This window comes from Sus scrofa, chromosome 4, assembly GCF_054392235.1.
Source record: "Sus scrofa isolate SSC_HxYL_T2T_F1_AM1 chromosome 4, Sscrofa_HxYL_maternal_Yorkshire_Landrace_v2.0, whole genome shotgun sequence".
NCBI lineage: Eukaryota > Metazoa > Chordata > Mammalia > Artiodactyla > Suidae > Sus > Sus scrofa.
The window spans coordinates 116,182,755-116,201,523 of NC_139386.1; the positions used below are offsets into that span (position 1 = coordinate 116,182,755).

An 18,769-nucleotide genomic window follows, 5' to 3' on the forward strand; every position below is an offset into this window, starting at 1 on the left:
AGGAACAACTATGTAAGTAGAATTAGTTCCTTTCACACCAGAGAGCACACGTTATAATATGGCCTTGTGCCATTGCCACCCAGCAGGTGGAATAAACAAATAGGGAGAAAGTATCCATTGTATTTGCCAGAATCCCACTGGCTCAAGGATTTTCTAGGTATGTGGCTGGGTAACCTGATAATCTCGCTTGAATGAATAAATTTATGGCTGGTGGTGGCAGATGATAATTGTTTTTTTTTTTTTTTTTGTCTTTTGTTGTTGTTGTTGCTATTTCTTGGGCCGCTCCCGCGGCATATGGAGGTTCCCAGGCTAGGGGTCTAATCGGAGCTGTAGCCACCGGCCTACGCCAGAGCCACAACAATGTGGGATCTGAGCCGCGTCTACAACCTACACTACAGCTCACGGCAACGCCGGATCGTTAACCCACTGAGCAAGGGCAGGGACTGAACCCGCAACCTCATGGTTCCTAGTCGGATTCGTTAACCACTGCGCCACGACGGGAACTCCGGTAATTGTATTTTAATAGCAGTAGTAGGTGAAATGTATTGGGGGTGTGTTATTTGCATTATTTAATACGCCTCAATAATGTATTTATATATATATATACACATACATACACACGAATATATATATGTAAATATGTGTGTGTATAAATGATTACACATATATCAGTTCTCTCAAAGGAGAGAGCTATGCCCTCATAGATTCTGAACTCTATCATACATTCAGTGACCATCACAGGGGGTTCACAGAACTGATGGCATTCACTAATGCAGACTAAAAGGTATACTATGGGCAGAACCCAGGGGATGCTGAACAGTTCAATAATTCAGCATGGGGGAGTTCCCATAGTAGTTCAGTGGTTAACGAATTTGACTAGGAACCATGAGGTTGCAGGTTCGATCCCTGGCTTTGCTCAGTGGGTTAAGGATCCAGCGTTGCCGTGAGCTGTGGTGTAGGTTGCAGACACGGCTCGGATCCTGCATTGCTGTGGCTGTGGCATAGGCCTGTGGCTACAGCTCTGATTAAACCCCTAGCCTGGGAACCTCCATGTGCAGAGGGTGTGGCCCTAGAAAAGACAAAAAAATAAAAAATAAAAAAAAAAATCAGCATGTATTTGACAAATGGACAAAATGGTAGGGAAAGAAATTTTATTTTCAAGGATTTGTGCAGACAATGGTGAATAAAAAATTTTATTTCAACTATAAAAAGCTGATTTCATTCCACCCCAGCATACTGGGTTTATGGTGATGCCAGTTTGAATCTGAGGCAAAACTGCTAACCCCGTTCTTCTACCCCTAAATGGACTCCTTTAGAGAAACAACTTCCTACAATTTTCAGTCAAAAATAGATGACACACCAACCAAAGTGACAAATTAAGCAAGTTTCTGCTTATCTGCTTACATAAAGTCAAGACATGAAATAAACTGTGTGTTTGTTATTTGCTTTAAATTACCTTCACGCTGTGTACTTTTTGGTACATTCTGGTATGAAGACATCTCAAAGCATAACAGTTCAAGAGTTTAGGTCAAGATGACCCATCCAGGAGGCTGTAAAAACTGGTTTGAACAACTAGAGCTGTGAAATGGAACTAATTTAAAATATGAAGCGGCTCTAAGCACCAAGCTTAGAGATGTTAGCCCTATTAGAAAACAAAAGTCATTAAAGCTACAAAATAACAAGTGCAAAACATGCTGAACCTGTATTTCCAGGGAGTGACATTCCCATTGACCAGCAGGTTCCAAACTCACACCCACAAGGTGTAACTCTTCTTTCCGTTCCACTAGCTTTCCTTTGTCTTGTGTGAAAGACCCTCAGAAGCAACAATGGAAAATACATGAATCATTGAAATTTACCCTGTGGATCAATTGCTGAAGACATAACAGCCACAACTCCGAGATGATTAGAAATGTAGTGTTTACTTGATGACTTTCTATACTTCTAGGAACCCTTAAAAGCACCAAACTTCATATTTCAGAACCTGAACTTCCTAGCAGTTTTTGTTCTTTTTGGAATGAGACAAAAGACAGTTTACTGCCACAGTCAACTTGTCCAGTCAACTTGTCCACAGTCAAGTTTTACTGTAATGAACAATTCAACTGATAGACGTATGTCTATGCTTGCTCTTTACAATAATTTAATTTTAGATCAACTCTCTTTTTTAATAGAGAAGTTCTAGGTTTCATAAATGCAACAGCTGACCCTTTTGCAGGCATAAAGATGAGGGAATGGAGACGTTTTCCCTTCAAATGCAGTCACCTAAAATGATTTGCTCAGGAGTTGCCATACCCCATGGAAAAGCCCGTCAATCTCAACTGCAAACTTCTGTTTTCTTTTACTTCAGGAAACACCCCCATTTTATTCACAGATTCTGTGAACTGTCCAAACATGTCTATGAATGTCAGCAACTTCTCTCACTTATTCAAATTTCTCATGTTCTTCTAATTTCCAAGAGATAGCTAAAGAGTATTGCAATACGAAGAAAATTAAAGAGTGGGTTAAGAAACATGAGTAAAAAATAAAATAAAAAAAAAATAAAAAGAAACACGAGTAATCAACTAAAAATTGTCATGATAACTCAGATTTAAACAAAGACTAAGTCTGTATCTTGGATAACATGACGGAACTTCCACCTAACATCACAATAAATTCCAGATGACTTTACTAGTATATGAACTAATATACTAGATTTATTTATTTCTTCTACCCCACTGCAAATATATTAAACAATTATTTCTTCAATAGTTTCTCTTTCCCCTAGTGGTGGCATTTAAAACTGAGTGACAATATGGAGCACTCAGTAATATTAAAAGCTTTCGGAAATTAGCCACAGTTTCCATTTAGCATGTGCTGGGGGTAAAGTTTCCTTTTGAGAAAATTGGCGAATAGAACATTGTTTCCTTCTCACCTACTCCTTTCCCCTCTCATCACAGACAGGTCATTTCCAAGTCATAGGCAGGCCCAGATTCTCCGTGTAAAACTCAGAGTTGTGTCATCTGTTCTTTTGTGCAGTGAGGATCATGCCCTCTCCCTCATGTTCCCAGGTGCGTATATGAAAGGTAAATTTCCAAAGCCAAATTTTTTGTTTTGTATAACTCCTTTTTCCCACCCAGTCCCCCCACCCCCTGCAATTTGTCAAATCCAAATCAAACAGGAAAAAAAAAAAAGTCAAGTCTTGAAAATTATCCCTCCTTCCAAGAGGTTTGAGCACAGGTCTTCCTTAATGAGCCTCAGTTTGAAAAGATCCCGATGAGGGGCTGAAGAATAAAATCGGTGACAGGTTTTTAAGCAGGAGGTATGTAATCATATCACTGATGGATGTAATTTGTCTGGACATTATATACTCTCTGCTGAGGACTGATTTACACACAGGTCAAAGGAAGGTGGCTTCCTGGAGTCCCCTGAAGCATAAATAATGTTTGTAACCACGAGGAGTTTTCCCACCATACGGTAGGGGCAGATGCGGTGGTCTCATCCTGGGGGCTTGGATGATTTTAGCTGAACTCTCCTACACTGGGCCCAGGCCCCCAACATCTTCTTCACCCTTGTCCCCTTGGTTGGCGGCTGATGAAATGGATGCTTTGGAATTCATTTTATAAACAGGACGTAGAAGGCCATTACCACGCAGGCAATTGCCACAGCAGCATGTAGCCTGGTTCCAATCACAGCGGCTAGCAGGAAAAAATAAAAAGAGAAAGAAAAATCACACCTTGCCTTTCATATAAGTCCTCATTTTCAAGGTGATATTCTGAAATCTCTAGGCACAGATGAAGAGACCTAGCAAGGGTCTCAAGACCCCACCCAGGGATGAAATTAAATACGACCCTTAAGCCCTGAGTTCTAGGAGAATATACTGTTTGTTTACATTTTGCCCTATTTTGAAAAAAGATTTAGGTAAGTAGGATTCCAGATAAAGGTGCCCAAATAAGAAGTAAAAAAACATCCGAATGAATAAAATCAAAAAAAATTTTTTTGTCGTTTCTAGGGCCGCACCTGTGGCATATGGAGGTTCCCAGGCTAGGGGTCGAATCAGAGCTGCAGGTGCCGGCCTACGCCGCAGCCACTCGAGATCCGAGCCATGACTGCGACCTACGCCACAGCTCAAGGCAACGCTGGATCCTTAACCCACTGAGCGAGGCCAGGGATCAAACCTGCAACCTCATGGTTCCTAGTTGGATTCGTTAACCACTGAACCACAATGGGAACTCCTGAAATCAAAACTTAAAAGAGGCTCCAGTTCATTCTTTCTAGAAATTCAGAAAAATGTTTCATCAGGAAAATATTCCTAACAATGCCAGTTCAGTCTAAGCTTGTTTAATATACATACTTTTCTCCATAGAGATTACCAGATTATCTTGGGGCTTAAATAATTATGTCAAAGTGAAACCAAATAACGATCCCGCCCATCCCACCCCCACTGTGTAGCGCCTCACTGTCCCTCTCCTCCCCCTGACAGATATGATCTCACCTTTGTAAAACACACCCCAAACTCCCTTCTTCTCTGAGAGCAGCCAGGTTTTGAGGCGAGGTACCTTCTTGAAGTAGGCACAGGTACAAACAAAGAGCAAGCCGAACACCAGAATTCCATCCAGCGAGTACACTGTTAGAGAAAGAGGAGAAGACCTTTGGTGCTAATCTAGCTGGGGAGAGGGGAGCCCACAGAACAGAGTGCGACAGAATATCAAGATGATAACCTCGACTGCAGCGCCAGCCGGTGACATGAGGGAGCCATGGTCCTGGGACTCACAAGGTTACTTTATTGTTCCTCAAAATCACTTGTAGATATTTCCCCAACAAAAATCTCACTGCTCCCTTCCCTCCACTTTCAAGAACTATAAATTCTGAGAAGGGTGCTTTGCTTTATGTGGAATCAGCCTACTGGGAATGCTGACTGGCAATAGGTTGAGAGAGGCATAAGAACCCTTGGTGCCTGAACGGAGAGAATTAAACATGTTCTTATTATAAAGAACTCATGTGATAAAGGAAAGCTAGATATTTAGCCACATCTCTCAGGTCAGCATCCGCTGGTGAACAACACATAAGGCAAATGTAAAGCTTAATGGAGACTGCTAGAGTTCAAATCCATATGACTAAAATTTTCCAATGCTTATCTTACACTTCACATGTAAATTTTCCAATGCTTATCTTACACTTCACATGTACTCTACTTACAAACCAAATTTCTACCAGAATAACAGATTCTTGAAAAAAAAAAAAGTATCTGAGGCTTGGACATAGTGGGACGACGATTGTGGGGGAAAAAACCTTTGAACAATTAGTTCTATTTCTTACATATGTAAACCAAAACAGATCCTTTAACCTGCTGCAGCAGGCTGGGGATTGAACCTGCACCTACACAGTGACCTGAGCTGCTGCAATCGGGTTCTTAACCCATGCACCACAGTGGGAACTCCCCAAGCTGTTTCTTATTAACACAATGAATCACCTAAGTGCAAAAAAATAAATAAATAAAAAAATAAAAGGGAGATGGGTCATGAACATTTATTCAATAATTACTGTGTTCCAACTGCTCTCTTATTTCTCAGTTTAGACGATTTCTTCCTCTGGGTGATATCCCTTCCTGTACTGTGCCTAATAACCTCGGACCTCTGACTGCTCCCGAAACTCCAAAAGGATATTTTACAAAACCAGCATCTGCCAGTTCTGGGCCACCAGTGTATCTCCCTCTCTCCTTCCAGTAAAACTACCCCACAGCCAAATTAAAACAAGCGTCCAGTAAATTAAAACATACACTAAGTTTTTATGCTGAACAATATTTTACTTGCTAGTCTTTTTTCTACCATAAATTCTGACAGGTAAAGCCAAAAGCCACAAGGACGGGAAATGTGAACCCTCAGTACCAGGTTTATGGAGAAGATACTTTTGAGAGATGCTCTCCTATGCGCCTCAAATTATACTGCCTAAGAAGCCTTCTCATCTTTCTTGTTAAGGTTGATGCTAAAGACTGCAAAGGCTTTGTTTCTTGCCCTTCCCTGGAATTCGGTAATCATGTCCATAAAGTGTTTGAAGACACCTGAAAAATTAGGTCAGACAAACAGGGTAGCAACTGCCACATCATTTAGAAGAGGCAGTGTCTAAATGCAAACCCTGCAACACTAACCATGGTCTCCAGATGGGATCGTCCAGGCAGGACTTTAGAATCAAATAAGAGAAAACTTTAAAGCATTTTTGCAAAACAAGTAGAACTTTTTTTTGAGTCTACATTCACTGCCCCCCCAAATGTGGAGCCAAAAATCCTCTGATTTTTTTGTCCTCCCTAGGAGCTTACTATCCAAAAGTATGAGAACGCAGAGGGCTGTGAGAAGGATCTGTTTTTCACTGGTGCTAAAGCGACATTAAGGGCCAGAACGAACTTCTAGAAAGGGGACAAGGGAAAGCACAGGGTAGGGGCCAAGGACTCGGGGAGGGGGCACATGAAGCACTGAGGGTTCCAGATGGGCACAGGGCGGAGGAACCCGCAGAGGGGTTGAGGGAACAGGAGTTACGGCCCCAAGAGAACAAGGGGGGACTGGGCTGGGAGGGGGCGGGGAGAGCGGCCACGTCAGTCCCGGCTCCGCCCGCCACGTTTCCTCTCGCTCTGCTCTCTCCTCCGCCGCTCTGGGCATTGGTTCTCACCGTTCGTCATGGCGGCTGGGCCGGGGCCTGGGTATGGCGTCCCGGGATCGGCGGTGGTAGCGGCGAAGGCGGGGGAACCCCAGCTCCCGCTTGACACTTCCCGATCAGGGCCGCAGCGATCAGGGCAGGAGTCAGAGTACGCAGGCGCAAGGGCAGAGAGGGGAGCGCCGAAGGCAATCAGGGGTGGATAGTCGATTGCCGAGCTAGGGAACCTGCGTGGGAGGAATTGCGCTAATATGTGTGGTTTAGAAAAACGCTATCCCGCAGGGTTCCTCCGTGGCCATGGTAACCAAGTCTCTTCTGAGCGCCCCTGAAGAGTTAGTGTTGGGGCGTAACCTGTCCTGCTAGCGTCGTGGTTGAAAAAGGTAAAGGCTTGCAGTTTTGCCCTTTATTTTGCGCTTTGGTAGCTGCAGTGTCTGCGTGTGTGCGTTTGGTGTGTCTGTAAGCGGCTGCCCGCCTGCAACGGAGAGGTGCCGGTCTGCAACGGAGAGGTCTCCGTCTCAAGCTTCCATTTAAAAGAAGCCGCGCTTGCTGCGTCTCTCCTTACTCCTTAAACAAATCTGGAGAGTGAGGTTGCGTTTGGACTTTCAGTTAGGAACCTTATAACGCTAAAACTCTACATTGTTGGGAAACGTTTAGATAATTGCCTGTTTGCATCAATTTTTCTTTAAACTATCAGGATAGTCTCAATTATCTCTTGTATTTAGTTATGCAGGGGTCACCTCAACTTCTTTAACCGGGAAATGGAGATATTGGGACAGCTCTTCTCACAGCATTTTAACAACCTGACCAAATACACCGTCAGTTTAATGTTAGCGCGGGGTTGAGGAGACGAAGCCACAGGTCCCATTTTGAACAGCGAAATCCTTAATTACACACAACGCGACCTGCCTTTATTAGAGTCGGGGCGAAAGTGCGACTGAGTTGTTGGGAGCTGAAGGTTAGTTAAGGTTAGTAATCCGCAGATGTCTACATCCTAAAGGGATTCTTTGTCCTTCCTCCTGCAGAGCCACCTGCTGGCTGCGGCCTGCTTGGTTTTGAGGAAGAAAAGCTATCAAAGCCTCCTAGGAGTTGGAGTGGAAAAGCAAGCCAAAAAGTCTGATTAGGACAGACTCCTTATGAAAATACACATAAATGCAAATGAACTTATTTACAAAACAGAAATAGACCCACGGGCATAGAAAACATGGTTACCAAAGGGGAAAGAGAGGGAGGGATAAATTAGAATTTATAATTTGTAAATTATCTTTTAATCAGTTAACTCTTTTTCAAAATATCATTCCTCTTGCCCCCTTTTCCGTTCTACATCCATCACCTTTGTGATTTTGCCATTTCAGTCACTGTTTTTTCTTTTTTTTTTTTTTTTCTGGCCACACCTGCCTTGTCCTCCAAGGGTATGGAAGATCCCAGGCTAGAAGTTTTTAAGCATCAATTAAATCCTCACAGCAGTGAGAACGTGCATTTGTATAACATTTTGACATTTTCAAAGCAAACACACCTTGTCATCGTACCTGAAGTAATCGTCACAACTGCCTCATCACCTCTATTTTAGAGATAATCTAAGGTTTAGAGTAAGGACTATCCAGTATCGACAGTCTTCTGGTCTTCTGAACTCAGAACTAGAAAATTTTAGTCCACACCATGACTGCTATTTACTTTAACACAACCGCTGCCTGCTGAGTATATGTCTAACTCCTTGCCTGCTATACAAGGCCTTCCAGCAGCATTTTCTATTGTTCCTATATGTGGACTTCAAGCTTCAGCTCTGAAAAGACTGTTCTGCGTTCCTCAAATGTACTCTCTGCTCTCACATTTTGGCTCATGCCATCTACTCTTTTGGAGATAACTTTTATCTCCTCGTTTTTACTAGACGGAAGCCATTCCAGTTTTCTTTTTTCTTTCGTGCGCTGAAAGGTAAGTCTCTTCTCACCTGTCACTCTCAGAGTTTAAGAATTAAGTTTAAGGACAAAAAAAAATCACAATTGAAGAACTGGGAAGAGTGATTGTCTCCTTACTATTTCAAAGGACGGTAATGGACATAATACCTTACTGTTTCTCCTTGTGTCTGTCTTTCTTCTTCTTCCTATTCTTTCTTCTCACGCTTGTATTTATTTCCCTTCTTCCTCTCTCCACCATATTTTTTTTATTCCAGGTTCTAAGTAGTATTTTACCTTTTTTTTTTATTGAATAAAGTGAATTTCACCAGATTTCTATTTCAAAATTAGTTAGACTAAGAATTTTATATTTTCAAAAATTATATTCTGCTTTGTCTTTGTCAAATTGGGTTATAATGGTGGCTTCTTTCTAGGGTGGTTGAAGGAGTAAATGAGTAACTATTTACAGCAATACCAGGCGTGATGTCAGTGCACCATAAATGTTAGCTGTTACTGTTGTTCACTTGTTTAAAAAATATTTACCAGTGTCTGCTATGTGGTGGGCACTTTATTACATTTTGCAGGAATAGAGGCAAAAATGAGTCTCTGCCCTCAGGGAACAAACTATATTGGGAAAGACAGAGGAAGAAACACGTTTTAGTAGAGCACAGGCATTAGCTGTGTAAAGACGTTGTCTTTGATCTCCACTGTTTTGCAGAATGCTTTTTTTTTTTTTTCAGTGAGAAATCGGGCTCAGCGGAGGCACAGTGGTGAGACCACAGAGCTAGCGTGTTTGACTCCGGAGCTCCCTTCCCCTTGTTATCGCACTGTGTCAAATGAGGATGCTGGGCCCTGATCCTGATCTTTGAGGATTTTGTTCCAAGCATTAGTGTTTCTATCTTCCCGAAAAGACCCACAAGCCTCATGCCAAAGCTGGGTCACCGGCTCTTGCGGCCCAAATACAAGGAATCAATAGAGCCCCGCTGCCTGGGGACTCCATTCAGACAGTCCATCCTCAGTTCATTTCAGCCTCCGCCGGGAGGACGGGCAGTTGTTGCCAAACGCCTGTCAGTCAAGAACAGTGGCCTGTTTGTTAGGGCTGTTGCAGTCCCTGTGGCGAACACTCATCAGTCATGGGGACCCTGACGGTGGCATTCTGGTTTAACCAAAGAGTAAGTTCAGTCCCAAAGGCACAGCCTGCAACAATAGCTTCATTTGAATGACAACGTCTCTGAAAAGGGATGTCAAACCGGCCTTAATTTATGCTACAAGCATTTGTTCCGGGACTTGGAAGTCTAAGGAATGTGCTCGCCATTGGGAGCTCAAAAGGGAAGAAGAAAAAGACTGTGTTCTTAGTAAGTTTTAAGATTTAGTCTATAAACAAGCTGCGTGTCTAAAGAATCAGAAAATACAGTAGAAAGAAGTGTTGAAGGAAAGCGAAAATAAGTGCTGTGGGAGTGTTAGAAGGTGCCTTCAGCCGGAGGGCCTCGTGGACGAGCAGACCTCTTGGCTGGGCCTGAAACGCATGTAGCCTGTCAGTGGAAAAGAAAAGTATCCTAGTGGGAAAGTAGCTGTGTAATCAAAGGCTTGAAGATCAGCTCAGCTTGGGGCAGAGCACACACTTCCCTTCCTCCTTCACGACCTGACTCCATCCATCTCTCGGGCCGCAGCTCAAACCTTTTGCACGAGGGAGGCGTCTCTGCCCTTCCTGGGTCCCCTTCCTCCATCATAAGCTTCCAAAGCATACAATTTCTATTTCACTCATGGCCCCCTGCTGCATGGTAAGGTTCAGGAAGCCAGGACTGTGGGAACTGTGTATGTACATTGTCGTTTTATCCACAGTCCCACAGCAAGTGCTGAATGTTTTACAGGTGCTTGATACATACTGGTTGTATGAATGATTGAAAGTGGGCTTGTGGAACTGGGCTGTTGAGTTCATGAAGGTAATGCTGAAAAGTAACTTATCGTAGAAGGTATTTATTGGAAAAATAGTGTATATATTATATAAAATATAATGTATAATATAAGCAGATCTGTGCAGTTCAAACCTATGTTGTTTAGCGGTCAACTGTATATTCTTCTCCTCCTCTCTGCTCCTCTTCACTTTTCTTCTTTTATCTTTTGCTGTGTCTTGGACCATTTCTTGTCTCTTTGTCCCTTGATGTACTGTTTCTGAGGATCTGCCTGTTGCCTCTCTTCTCTCACTTTTGTTTCTGTGCAGTCTGAAAACTATTGCCCTTGTACTGATGTCTCCTGTGCCTTTTTTTTTCCTTCTTTTTATGGCCACATCTGCATCACATGGAGGTTCCCAGGCTAGGGGTGGAATCGGAGCTGTAGCTGCTGGCCTACACCACAGTCACAGCAACGCCAGATCTGAGCCGTGTCTGCAACCTGCACCACAGCTCACGGCAACGCCAGATACTTAACGCACTGAGCAAGGCCAGGGATTGAACTGGTGTCCTTATGGATACTAGTCGGGTTTGTTACCGCTGAACCACAATGAGAACTCCACTCCTCCCCACCCTGCTGTTTTTTTTTTTTTTTTTTTTTTTTGCAGTGCCACAGCATTGGAAATTTCCTGGGGCCAGGGATTGACAGGGATCAAGCCCTTGTCACAGCAGTGACACAAGCCACAGCAGTAACAGCACTGGTCTTTAACTAGTAGGCCACCTGGGAACTCCCCCCAAGCCAGTTTCTCTAGACTTGATTTCTCTGCAGATATCTAGACCTGCAGGTCTGTCTGCAGGACCTCTGCAGACTCTTAAACTCAGACTGAATTCATTTCCTTTCCAACGTAATTGCTTTTCCCTCTTACTTTCCAATTCATATTAATAGCATTCCATCTGGATATAAACCTCTCTCCAGAGTGCTCAGATTCATTCAGATACAAAGTCCTCTGAATTCTACTCCTAAAGTTCCTTTGTCTTAATTCAGGTTCTAATCATCACTCATCCTGGGTGGTTTCCCATCTGAAATGATCTTTTTCTTAAAGATGGGTCATGTGATTCTTCTGCTTAAAGACCTACCAGGAACTCTGCCTTTGAATGAAGTTCAGTCTCTGAACAAACCAACTTGATTCTGGCAACCCACTGGAAACATCCTGTTGAAGCACAAGTTTTATTTCTGCTCTGCTCACAAACTGCATTTTTCCCCCCGTTTATATCTGGATCTCAGGTTCAGAACGTTCAATTATTCACATTTCACTGTTCATGACATACTGTCGTAACTGACCCTTCTCAGGGCCTTCACTTGTTATGTATTTATGCATTCCCTTTATCCCTACTCTCATTTCTGCTACCTGCAACCTTACTAATGTATTTGATGTCTATGCTTTTTTATTTTTTTATTTTTATTTTTGGCCACACTTGAGGCATGCAGGATTTCCTGGACCAAGGTTCAAACCCATGCCACAGTAGTGACCCGAGCCACAGGAGATCCTTAACTGCTAGGCCACTGGGAAACTCCTATACTTTTTTATGTGTTCCTGTAAAATATGTGCTTTTTGTGTGTATGTGTGTTTAATATACATAAATGGTATTTTGTTATAGATCTCATTATGTTTCTCACTTTTTAAATGTAGCACTGTGGTTTTTTTTTTTTTGTCTTTTTGCCATTTCTTGGGCCACTCCCGCGGCATAAGGAGGTTCCCAGGCTAGGGGTCCAATCGGAGCTGTAGCCGACAGCCTCCACCAGAGCCACAGCAACGAGGTATCTGCGCCACGTCTGCAACCTATACCACAGCTCATGGCAACGCCAGATCCTTAACCCACTGAGCAAGGCCAGGGATCGAACCTGCATCCTCTTGGTTCCTAGTCAGATTCATTAACCACTGAGCCACGATGGGAACTCCAGCACTGTGTTTCTAAGCTCTACTTATGGTGCTAGTCTGTTGCTTCTTTTCAAAAATTTTTATTTTTTATTTTATTTTCTTAGGGCCGCACCCATGGCATATGGAAGTTCCCAGGCTAGGGGTCAAATCAGGGCTGCAGCTGCTGGCCTACCCCACAGCCACAGCAACACCAGATCCAAGCTGCAGCTGCAAACTTGTTTGCATCTCACAGCAACAAGGGATTCTCAACCCACTGAGCGAGGCTTGGGATCAAACCTGCATCCTCATGGATACTAGTGGGATTCGTTTCTACTGAGCCACAGTGGGAACTCCACCAGTCTGTTGCTTCTGATTGCTGCATAGTACTCCTTGGTGTGTATCCAGCAGTTTACCTATCCTTTCCCCTGATAATGGACGCCGTGGATATTTTATACAAGATCCCTTGGACAATTCCAGTGTTTCATCACTGCCTGATATAGCAGTTCTCAACCCTTTCAGACCCAACAGTCCTCCCTAAATAACAAATATAATATCTCCCTTATTATTCGGAATCGAAACTCACAATCTACACTACCATGAGAGGCAGCTTGTCAGGTAGCTTCCAGTGATGTGTGCCACCTAGTAATCTCATCCTTGTGTAACGACCTAGTCTTGAGTGTGGGCTGCACTTAGTGTCTTTTAGTGAATAGCACAGGGCGAAAGTGGTGGGGTGCTAGTTCCAACGGTAGGTTACAAAAAGACCTGTGGTCTTGGGTATGCTTCCTGGTTCTCCCCTTCATCTGCGCTGATAGAGGCCGTGCTGTCAGCTGCCCTATGAAGAGGACTGCGTGGCAAGGGGTGGAGGGAGGCTTCTGGCAATAGCCAGTGAAGAACTGAGGTCTTTAACAACCTGAAGTATTGGATCCTGCTGAAAACAGTGTGATTTTGGAAATGGATCCTCCCGCGTCAATTCTTCAGAGGAGACTGTGTGATAAGTGTTCATTGTTTTAAACCACTAAGTTTGGGGATAATTTGTTACACAGTAATAAATAACCGATAGACCTAAGTACCCACATAACTAAAAAGTATAATGTCCTAACTATAATATAAAGGTAAAATAAAGACAGTAAATTATAATAATATGCATTTTGATATATGAATATATATTAAATATATTTATAAATATATAAATATATTTATAAATATATATAAATGACTAGCTAGAGGGTATAATGATCTCAGATGCTTGCACGTATATGTAGAGTCCCCGTGAATGCAAGGAGCTACAAATGCAGACTGATTCCAGTGCATATTGGCTACCCAAATTATTACAAGTGATGTGGCTTTTCATGACATTATTTCCTGAGTAGTTCACAGCTCTTGGTGAGATGCAAACAAAACAAAGTACTATCTCTGTCCAATTTCAGGGTAGTTGCTGTTTTGGGGGGAAATTCCCAGTTCTTTCTTTTCTATGTATCTTTCTCCATTACTTTCACACAGAACACTTCCTTTCTGGTGACCAAATATGTGGCGTATCCCCCCCGACGCATACACACACACAGCAAACAATTGTGTGACCTCAGGTGGGTGTCCTGCAGTTTAACTCAATGCTGACACTGTTGAGCTGGAGAGAGTGTAAGATCCCACTGATGAAGGGCTTAGTCCCACTAGACTGCTCCCAATTTTAGATGCCAATCACAAGTAGTAAGCCCCCAGGTTACCCCCAACTTCTGTCTGACTGGACTACAAATCAGAGGGTCCCATGACCTCCTCCCCCCTTGGATTTGGTTATTTCGTAGAACAGCTCACAAAACTCGGGGAGACATGTTTACCAATTTAATTAAAGGATATGATAAAGGATACAGATAAAGAGACACACAGGGCGCTCTTTGGGAGGGTCCTGAGCACAGAACTTCTGCCTCCATGGAATTAAAGTGCATCAACCTCCAGGTAAGTGGATGTGTTCCCCAACCTGGAAGCTCTCTGAACCCCTTACCGTTGGAGTTGTTATGCCTTGAGTAGGCATGATCGATTACTAACTCCATTTCCAGTCCTCTCCTCTCTCTAGAGAATTGGGAGGGTAGTGGCAGGGAAGAGGCCTGAAAATTCCAAGGTTCTAATCAAGGTTTGGTCATTTTGGTGACTAGTCCCTATCTAAGAGCCGTCCAGGAGCCCACTCAGAGATGCCTTTTTAGAACAAAGTTGTGTTCTTATCACTTAGGAATTTACAGGGGTTTTAATAGCCCGGTGTGTGTGCATAGAGGAGGTGTGGGATGGATGTCAAAGACCAGATATTAGAACAGGAGATGCTCCTAGTGCTCTTATCACTTAACAAATTACAAGGGTTTTAGGAATTCTGTGACAAGAAAGGGAGTGCGGTTGAGACATATATATATATATATATATATATATGCATTCCTAGGAAATTCAGTGTGGGAGTTCCCTAGTGGCTCAGTAGGTTAAGGATCCAAACAAAGAGATACAGGGAGTTCCCTTTGTGGCTCAGCAGTTAATGAATCTGACTAGCATCCATGAGGACACAGGTTCAACCCCTGGCCTTGGTCAGTGGGCTAAGGATCTGGCGTTGCCGTGAGCTGTAGTGTAGGTTGCAGATGTGGCTCGGATCCTGTGTTGCTGTGGCTGTGGTGTAGGCCAGCAGCTAAAGCTCCAATTGGACCCCTAGCCTGGGAACCTCAATATGCTGCGAGTGAGAACCTAAAAAGCAAAAATAAATAACAAAAAAGCCCAAATGCAAACACAAAGCATTTTCCTGTGTTTTTAAGGTACATTGAATTTTCTTTCTTTTGTGGTGGGGTGGGCAGCAGTGACAAGGCTGGATCCTTAACTGCTAGGCCACTAAAATGCCAGTGTTTATATATTAACAGTTATGTTCTTGGCCCAGATAATTATGAACTGATTTTTCACTCACAGGAATGTTGAAGAACATTCAGAAATAATGTAGTTTGGGAGTTCCTGTTGTGGCCAAAACGAATCTGACTAGTAACCATGAGTATGCAGGGTTCCATCCCTGGCCTTCTCTGTGGGTTAAGCATCTGGTGTTGCTGTGAGCTTGGGTGTAGGTCACATAGCAGCTTGGATCTCAATTTGCTGTGGCTGTGGCATAGGCCTGCAGTTCTAGTCTGATTCAACTCCTAGCCTGGGAACTTCCATATGCCTCAAGTATGGCTCTAAAAAAAAAAAAAAAGAAAGAAAGAAAAAAAGAAATAGAGTATTGTGGGGTAATCTTTCCCTGTGTGGCCTTGCATTGCAGAACAGCTTAAACACCAAGCTTTATTTAGCCTTCTAAAATCCATGGTTTTCCCAAAGTTCTGATTAAACAAACAAACAAACAAAAACGCCCCACAAAAGTTAAGTCCCCAGTCTAAGGGATGATAACACCCCCTTGAGAACTGCTTTCAAAGTACATCCTCAGTAACCAATACAGACCTTAGTAATAAATAACAGTGGAACTCTGAGGGGCTGAAGATGTTTAAACGAACCCCTAGCTAGCCCCTCAACGATACATAGCTTCGCAGTCGAATCAGGAAGCAGAAATCCGACGTACGGAAGCAAGAGATACACGCCACCTTGCCCGAGATTTCCTTTTTCCTTGCTAATTTTTAATTTTTTCTTGACAAGACGTCATCCTCAACTAAGTGCCCTCTCGGTCCGGCCGCTAGATCGGACGAGCTGCTGTTCCCTGCGCAGGCGGGGTCGCGACTAGGCCCCGCCCCGGCTCTGCGCGTCACCGGAAGTGAGGTAGCGGAAGTGATAAAACCCGCTGGGTGGTAGGCAGGCGAGTCCGGGAGGCGGCTGGCTGGTGGGATGGCAGATGAGGAGGAAGACCCCACCGTGAGTGACCACTTGTGTTCCAGCCCACGTTTTTCTGCACTCTTTCGGGCACTTATAGCGGAGGCACAGTTTAGAACTGGAGCTTTTTTCCGTAGTGTTTTCAGAGGAGAGCATCAGAGACTTTGCTTCATACTAGCCTTTCCCTTCAGATTCATCTTTTTGGTACGCGGGGCGGGAAGAGTGGGAGCGTGGCTCCCTGCCTGCCCTTTGCTTTTGGTCCATGTTTGCCAGACACTCTCTGAAACATCTAGAGAATCATCAGAGGACAAAGCTAGTATGTTAGCGCTCATTATGAACCGTCAATTCAACTGCTAACAAAACTATATACTTATTGTAAAATAGTGGAAAAATAATGGACTCAGAGTCAGGGAACATGGATTTCAAAATCTCTTTTCTCTGTGAGCAGGTTATTTGAGCCTCGGTTTTCACATCACAAAATGGGATTAAGGCTTCCTTGAGGAACGTTCTTAGGGCTGTGTTAGCAGTGCTTAGTAACTTAGTTTTGCTTGCTTTAATTCAGTATCAACTCCTTTACTAGCAAAACTGTCTAGAAATAGGCCAGCTTAGTTGGTTTAAAAAAAAAGAACGGTGTGGGGAGTTCTTTGTGGGCAACAGGTTAAAGATCCAGCGTTGTCACTGCAGCGGCTTGCGGCGCTGCTGTGGCGCGGGTTGGATCCCTGACCAGGGAACTTCCACATGCCTTGGGCTCGGTAAAAAACAACAACAACAACAAAAATATGGTATTGGAACTTTTCCAGGAGAGACACTACGGTTATTATGGATATTGTAGAAGCCATTCCTGCATGAGTCTGAAGTTGGACTGATAGTTTTTAAGGCCTCTGAAATTCTAAGGTTTCATGGGGTTTTGCTGCCTGCTTTAGGCTTTCAGGCATGATATCATTGTTGAAGGTGGGGAAAAAATGTTAATTATTTAAAAGTCCAATGCAGTGCTTGACATCTCTATGTATACATTTTAACTTCTAGTTTGAGGAAGAAAGTGAAGAAATTGGAGGAGGTGCCGAAGGTGGACAGGGTAAAAGAAAGAGACTTTTTTCTAAAGAATGTAAGTAGTATTTGGCAATGATTTCGTTATAGATAAAAACCTTTGGAAATGTCTGTTCAAAGTAGACTTACTGTTCTGAATGTGTTTCCTTGTAGGGACAATATTGTCAGACTTAGCTGTAAATTTTGTTTAACCTGTGAACCATAGTAATGATTCTTACCCCAGTGTATGTATTTATATATGTATATGTATGTATATGACACACTTTTTTTTTTTTTTTTTTAAAAGAAATGTGGGAGTTCCTATCGTGGTGCAGGGGAAACAAATCCGACTAGGAACCACGAGGTTTTGGGTTCAATCTCTGGCCTTGCTCAGTGGGTTAAGGATCCAGCGTTGCCATGAGCTGTGGTGTAGGTCATAGACATGGCTCAGATCCTGTGTTGCTGTGGCTGTGGTATAGCCCAGCAGCCATAGCTCTGATTTGACCCCTAGCCTGGGAACTCCCATATGCCATGGGTGTGGCCTTAAAAAGCAAAAAAAAAAAAAAGAAAGAAAAAAAGAAAAAAGAAATATGATCAGTGTTTCAATTCAGTACCTCTGTTACTTTTTCTGTCCCTTACCTGTGCAGTAGTAGGAGCAGGGACTCCTTTGATTGTAAGCCAAAGGTTATGTTGGCTCCTGGAACAGGTGCTGAGAATAGGAATTAAGTTGGGGCTTTGGACTAAGGCAGTGGACAAGGAAAGTGAACAGTGTGAGGCAGTCCAGTGGCATAGAGATAATAAGGTTTTGGTTCTCTGTTCTACTCTCTGAGTAGAGAGCTTTACCCTTTTTGGCAGCAGCAAGGAGAGCAGCTGCTGCTGCTGCTGATCCAGGCCAGCCCTTGAAAGGCACCATGAGAATGTGCGGGCTCTCTATCTCCCAGTCCCAGTCCTTTTCATGTAACATGGCTGACCTGATGAGGCAGCGCCTGAATACTTTGTTTACTTATGCTGGTTTGCATGTAAGCAGTTCCTAAATGCTCTTGAAACTGCAGAGTCAGTATGTCTTTTTCTTCCTTAACCATTCAAATCCCTTGTTATATCAGTTTCTCATTGAAAGTGGACCACTCCTGGAGTTCCCATTGTGGCTTAGTGTAACAAACCTGCCTAGTATCCGTGAGGATGAAGGTTCGATCCCTGACCCCGCTCAGTGGGTTAGGATCCAGCGTTGCCATGAGCTGCAGTGTAGGTCGCAGCCAGGCTGAGCTGACGTTGCTGTGGCCGTGGCATAGGCTGGCAGCTGTAGCTCTGATTCTACCCCTAGCCTTCGAACTTAATATGCCACAGATGTGGCCCTAAAAAGCAAAAAAAGAGAAAGTGGATCACCTCTTATTCTATCTCTGATGTTGTTTACTCCATTTATATGTGGGTTTGCTTCTCTTTCTAAAAAAATTTTTTGGATTGCAGTCTCTTGTAGTTTCTGCTACACAGCAACGTGGCCGAGCCATACATCCGTATACATTCTTTTTTTTTTCACATTATCCTCAATCATGTTCCAACACAAGTGGTCAGATATGGTTCCCTGTGCTATACAGCAGAATCTCACTGTTTATCCACT

General features: G+C 43.4%; 2 protein-coding genes across 9 annotated transcripts in view; one reads left to right on the forward strand and one right to left on the reverse strand.

The window, feature by feature from the left end:
* Positions 1 to 1,134: 1,134 nt before the first annotated feature.
* On the reverse strand, positions 1,135 to 6,760 carry TMEM167B (transmembrane protein 167B). The gene is made up of 3 exons (XM_001926138.6): positions 6,637 to 6,760; positions 4,469 to 4,600; positions 1,135 to 3,671 (listed from the first exon to the last, which is right to left on the reverse strand). Exons 1-3 carry the CDS (start codon positions 6,644 to 6,646, stop codon positions 3,589 to 3,591), a joined length of 225 nt encoding a protein of 74 aa, XP_001926173.1. The 5' UTR covers positions 6,647 to 6,760; the 3' UTR covers positions 1,135 to 3,588.
* A 58-nt stretch (positions 6,761 to 6,818) lies between these two features.
* TAF13 (TATA-box binding protein associated factor 13) overlaps positions 6,819 to 18,769 on the forward strand; it is a 31,752-nt gene continuing 19,801 nt past the window's right edge. Inside the window, exons 1-5 of one of the 8 annotated variants that reach the window (XM_085020487.1) lie at positions 6,819 to 7,001; positions 7,344 to 7,586; positions 7,644 to 8,550; positions 9,251 to 9,865; positions 17,155 to 17,233. In XM_085020487.1, the coding sequence (XP_084876613.1) occupies positions 9,773 to 9,865; positions 17,155 to 17,233 (172 nt within the window). In that variant the 5' untranslated portion in view covers positions 6,819 to 7,001; positions 7,344 to 7,586; positions 7,644 to 8,550; positions 9,251 to 9,772. 8 annotated transcript variants of the gene reach the window in all.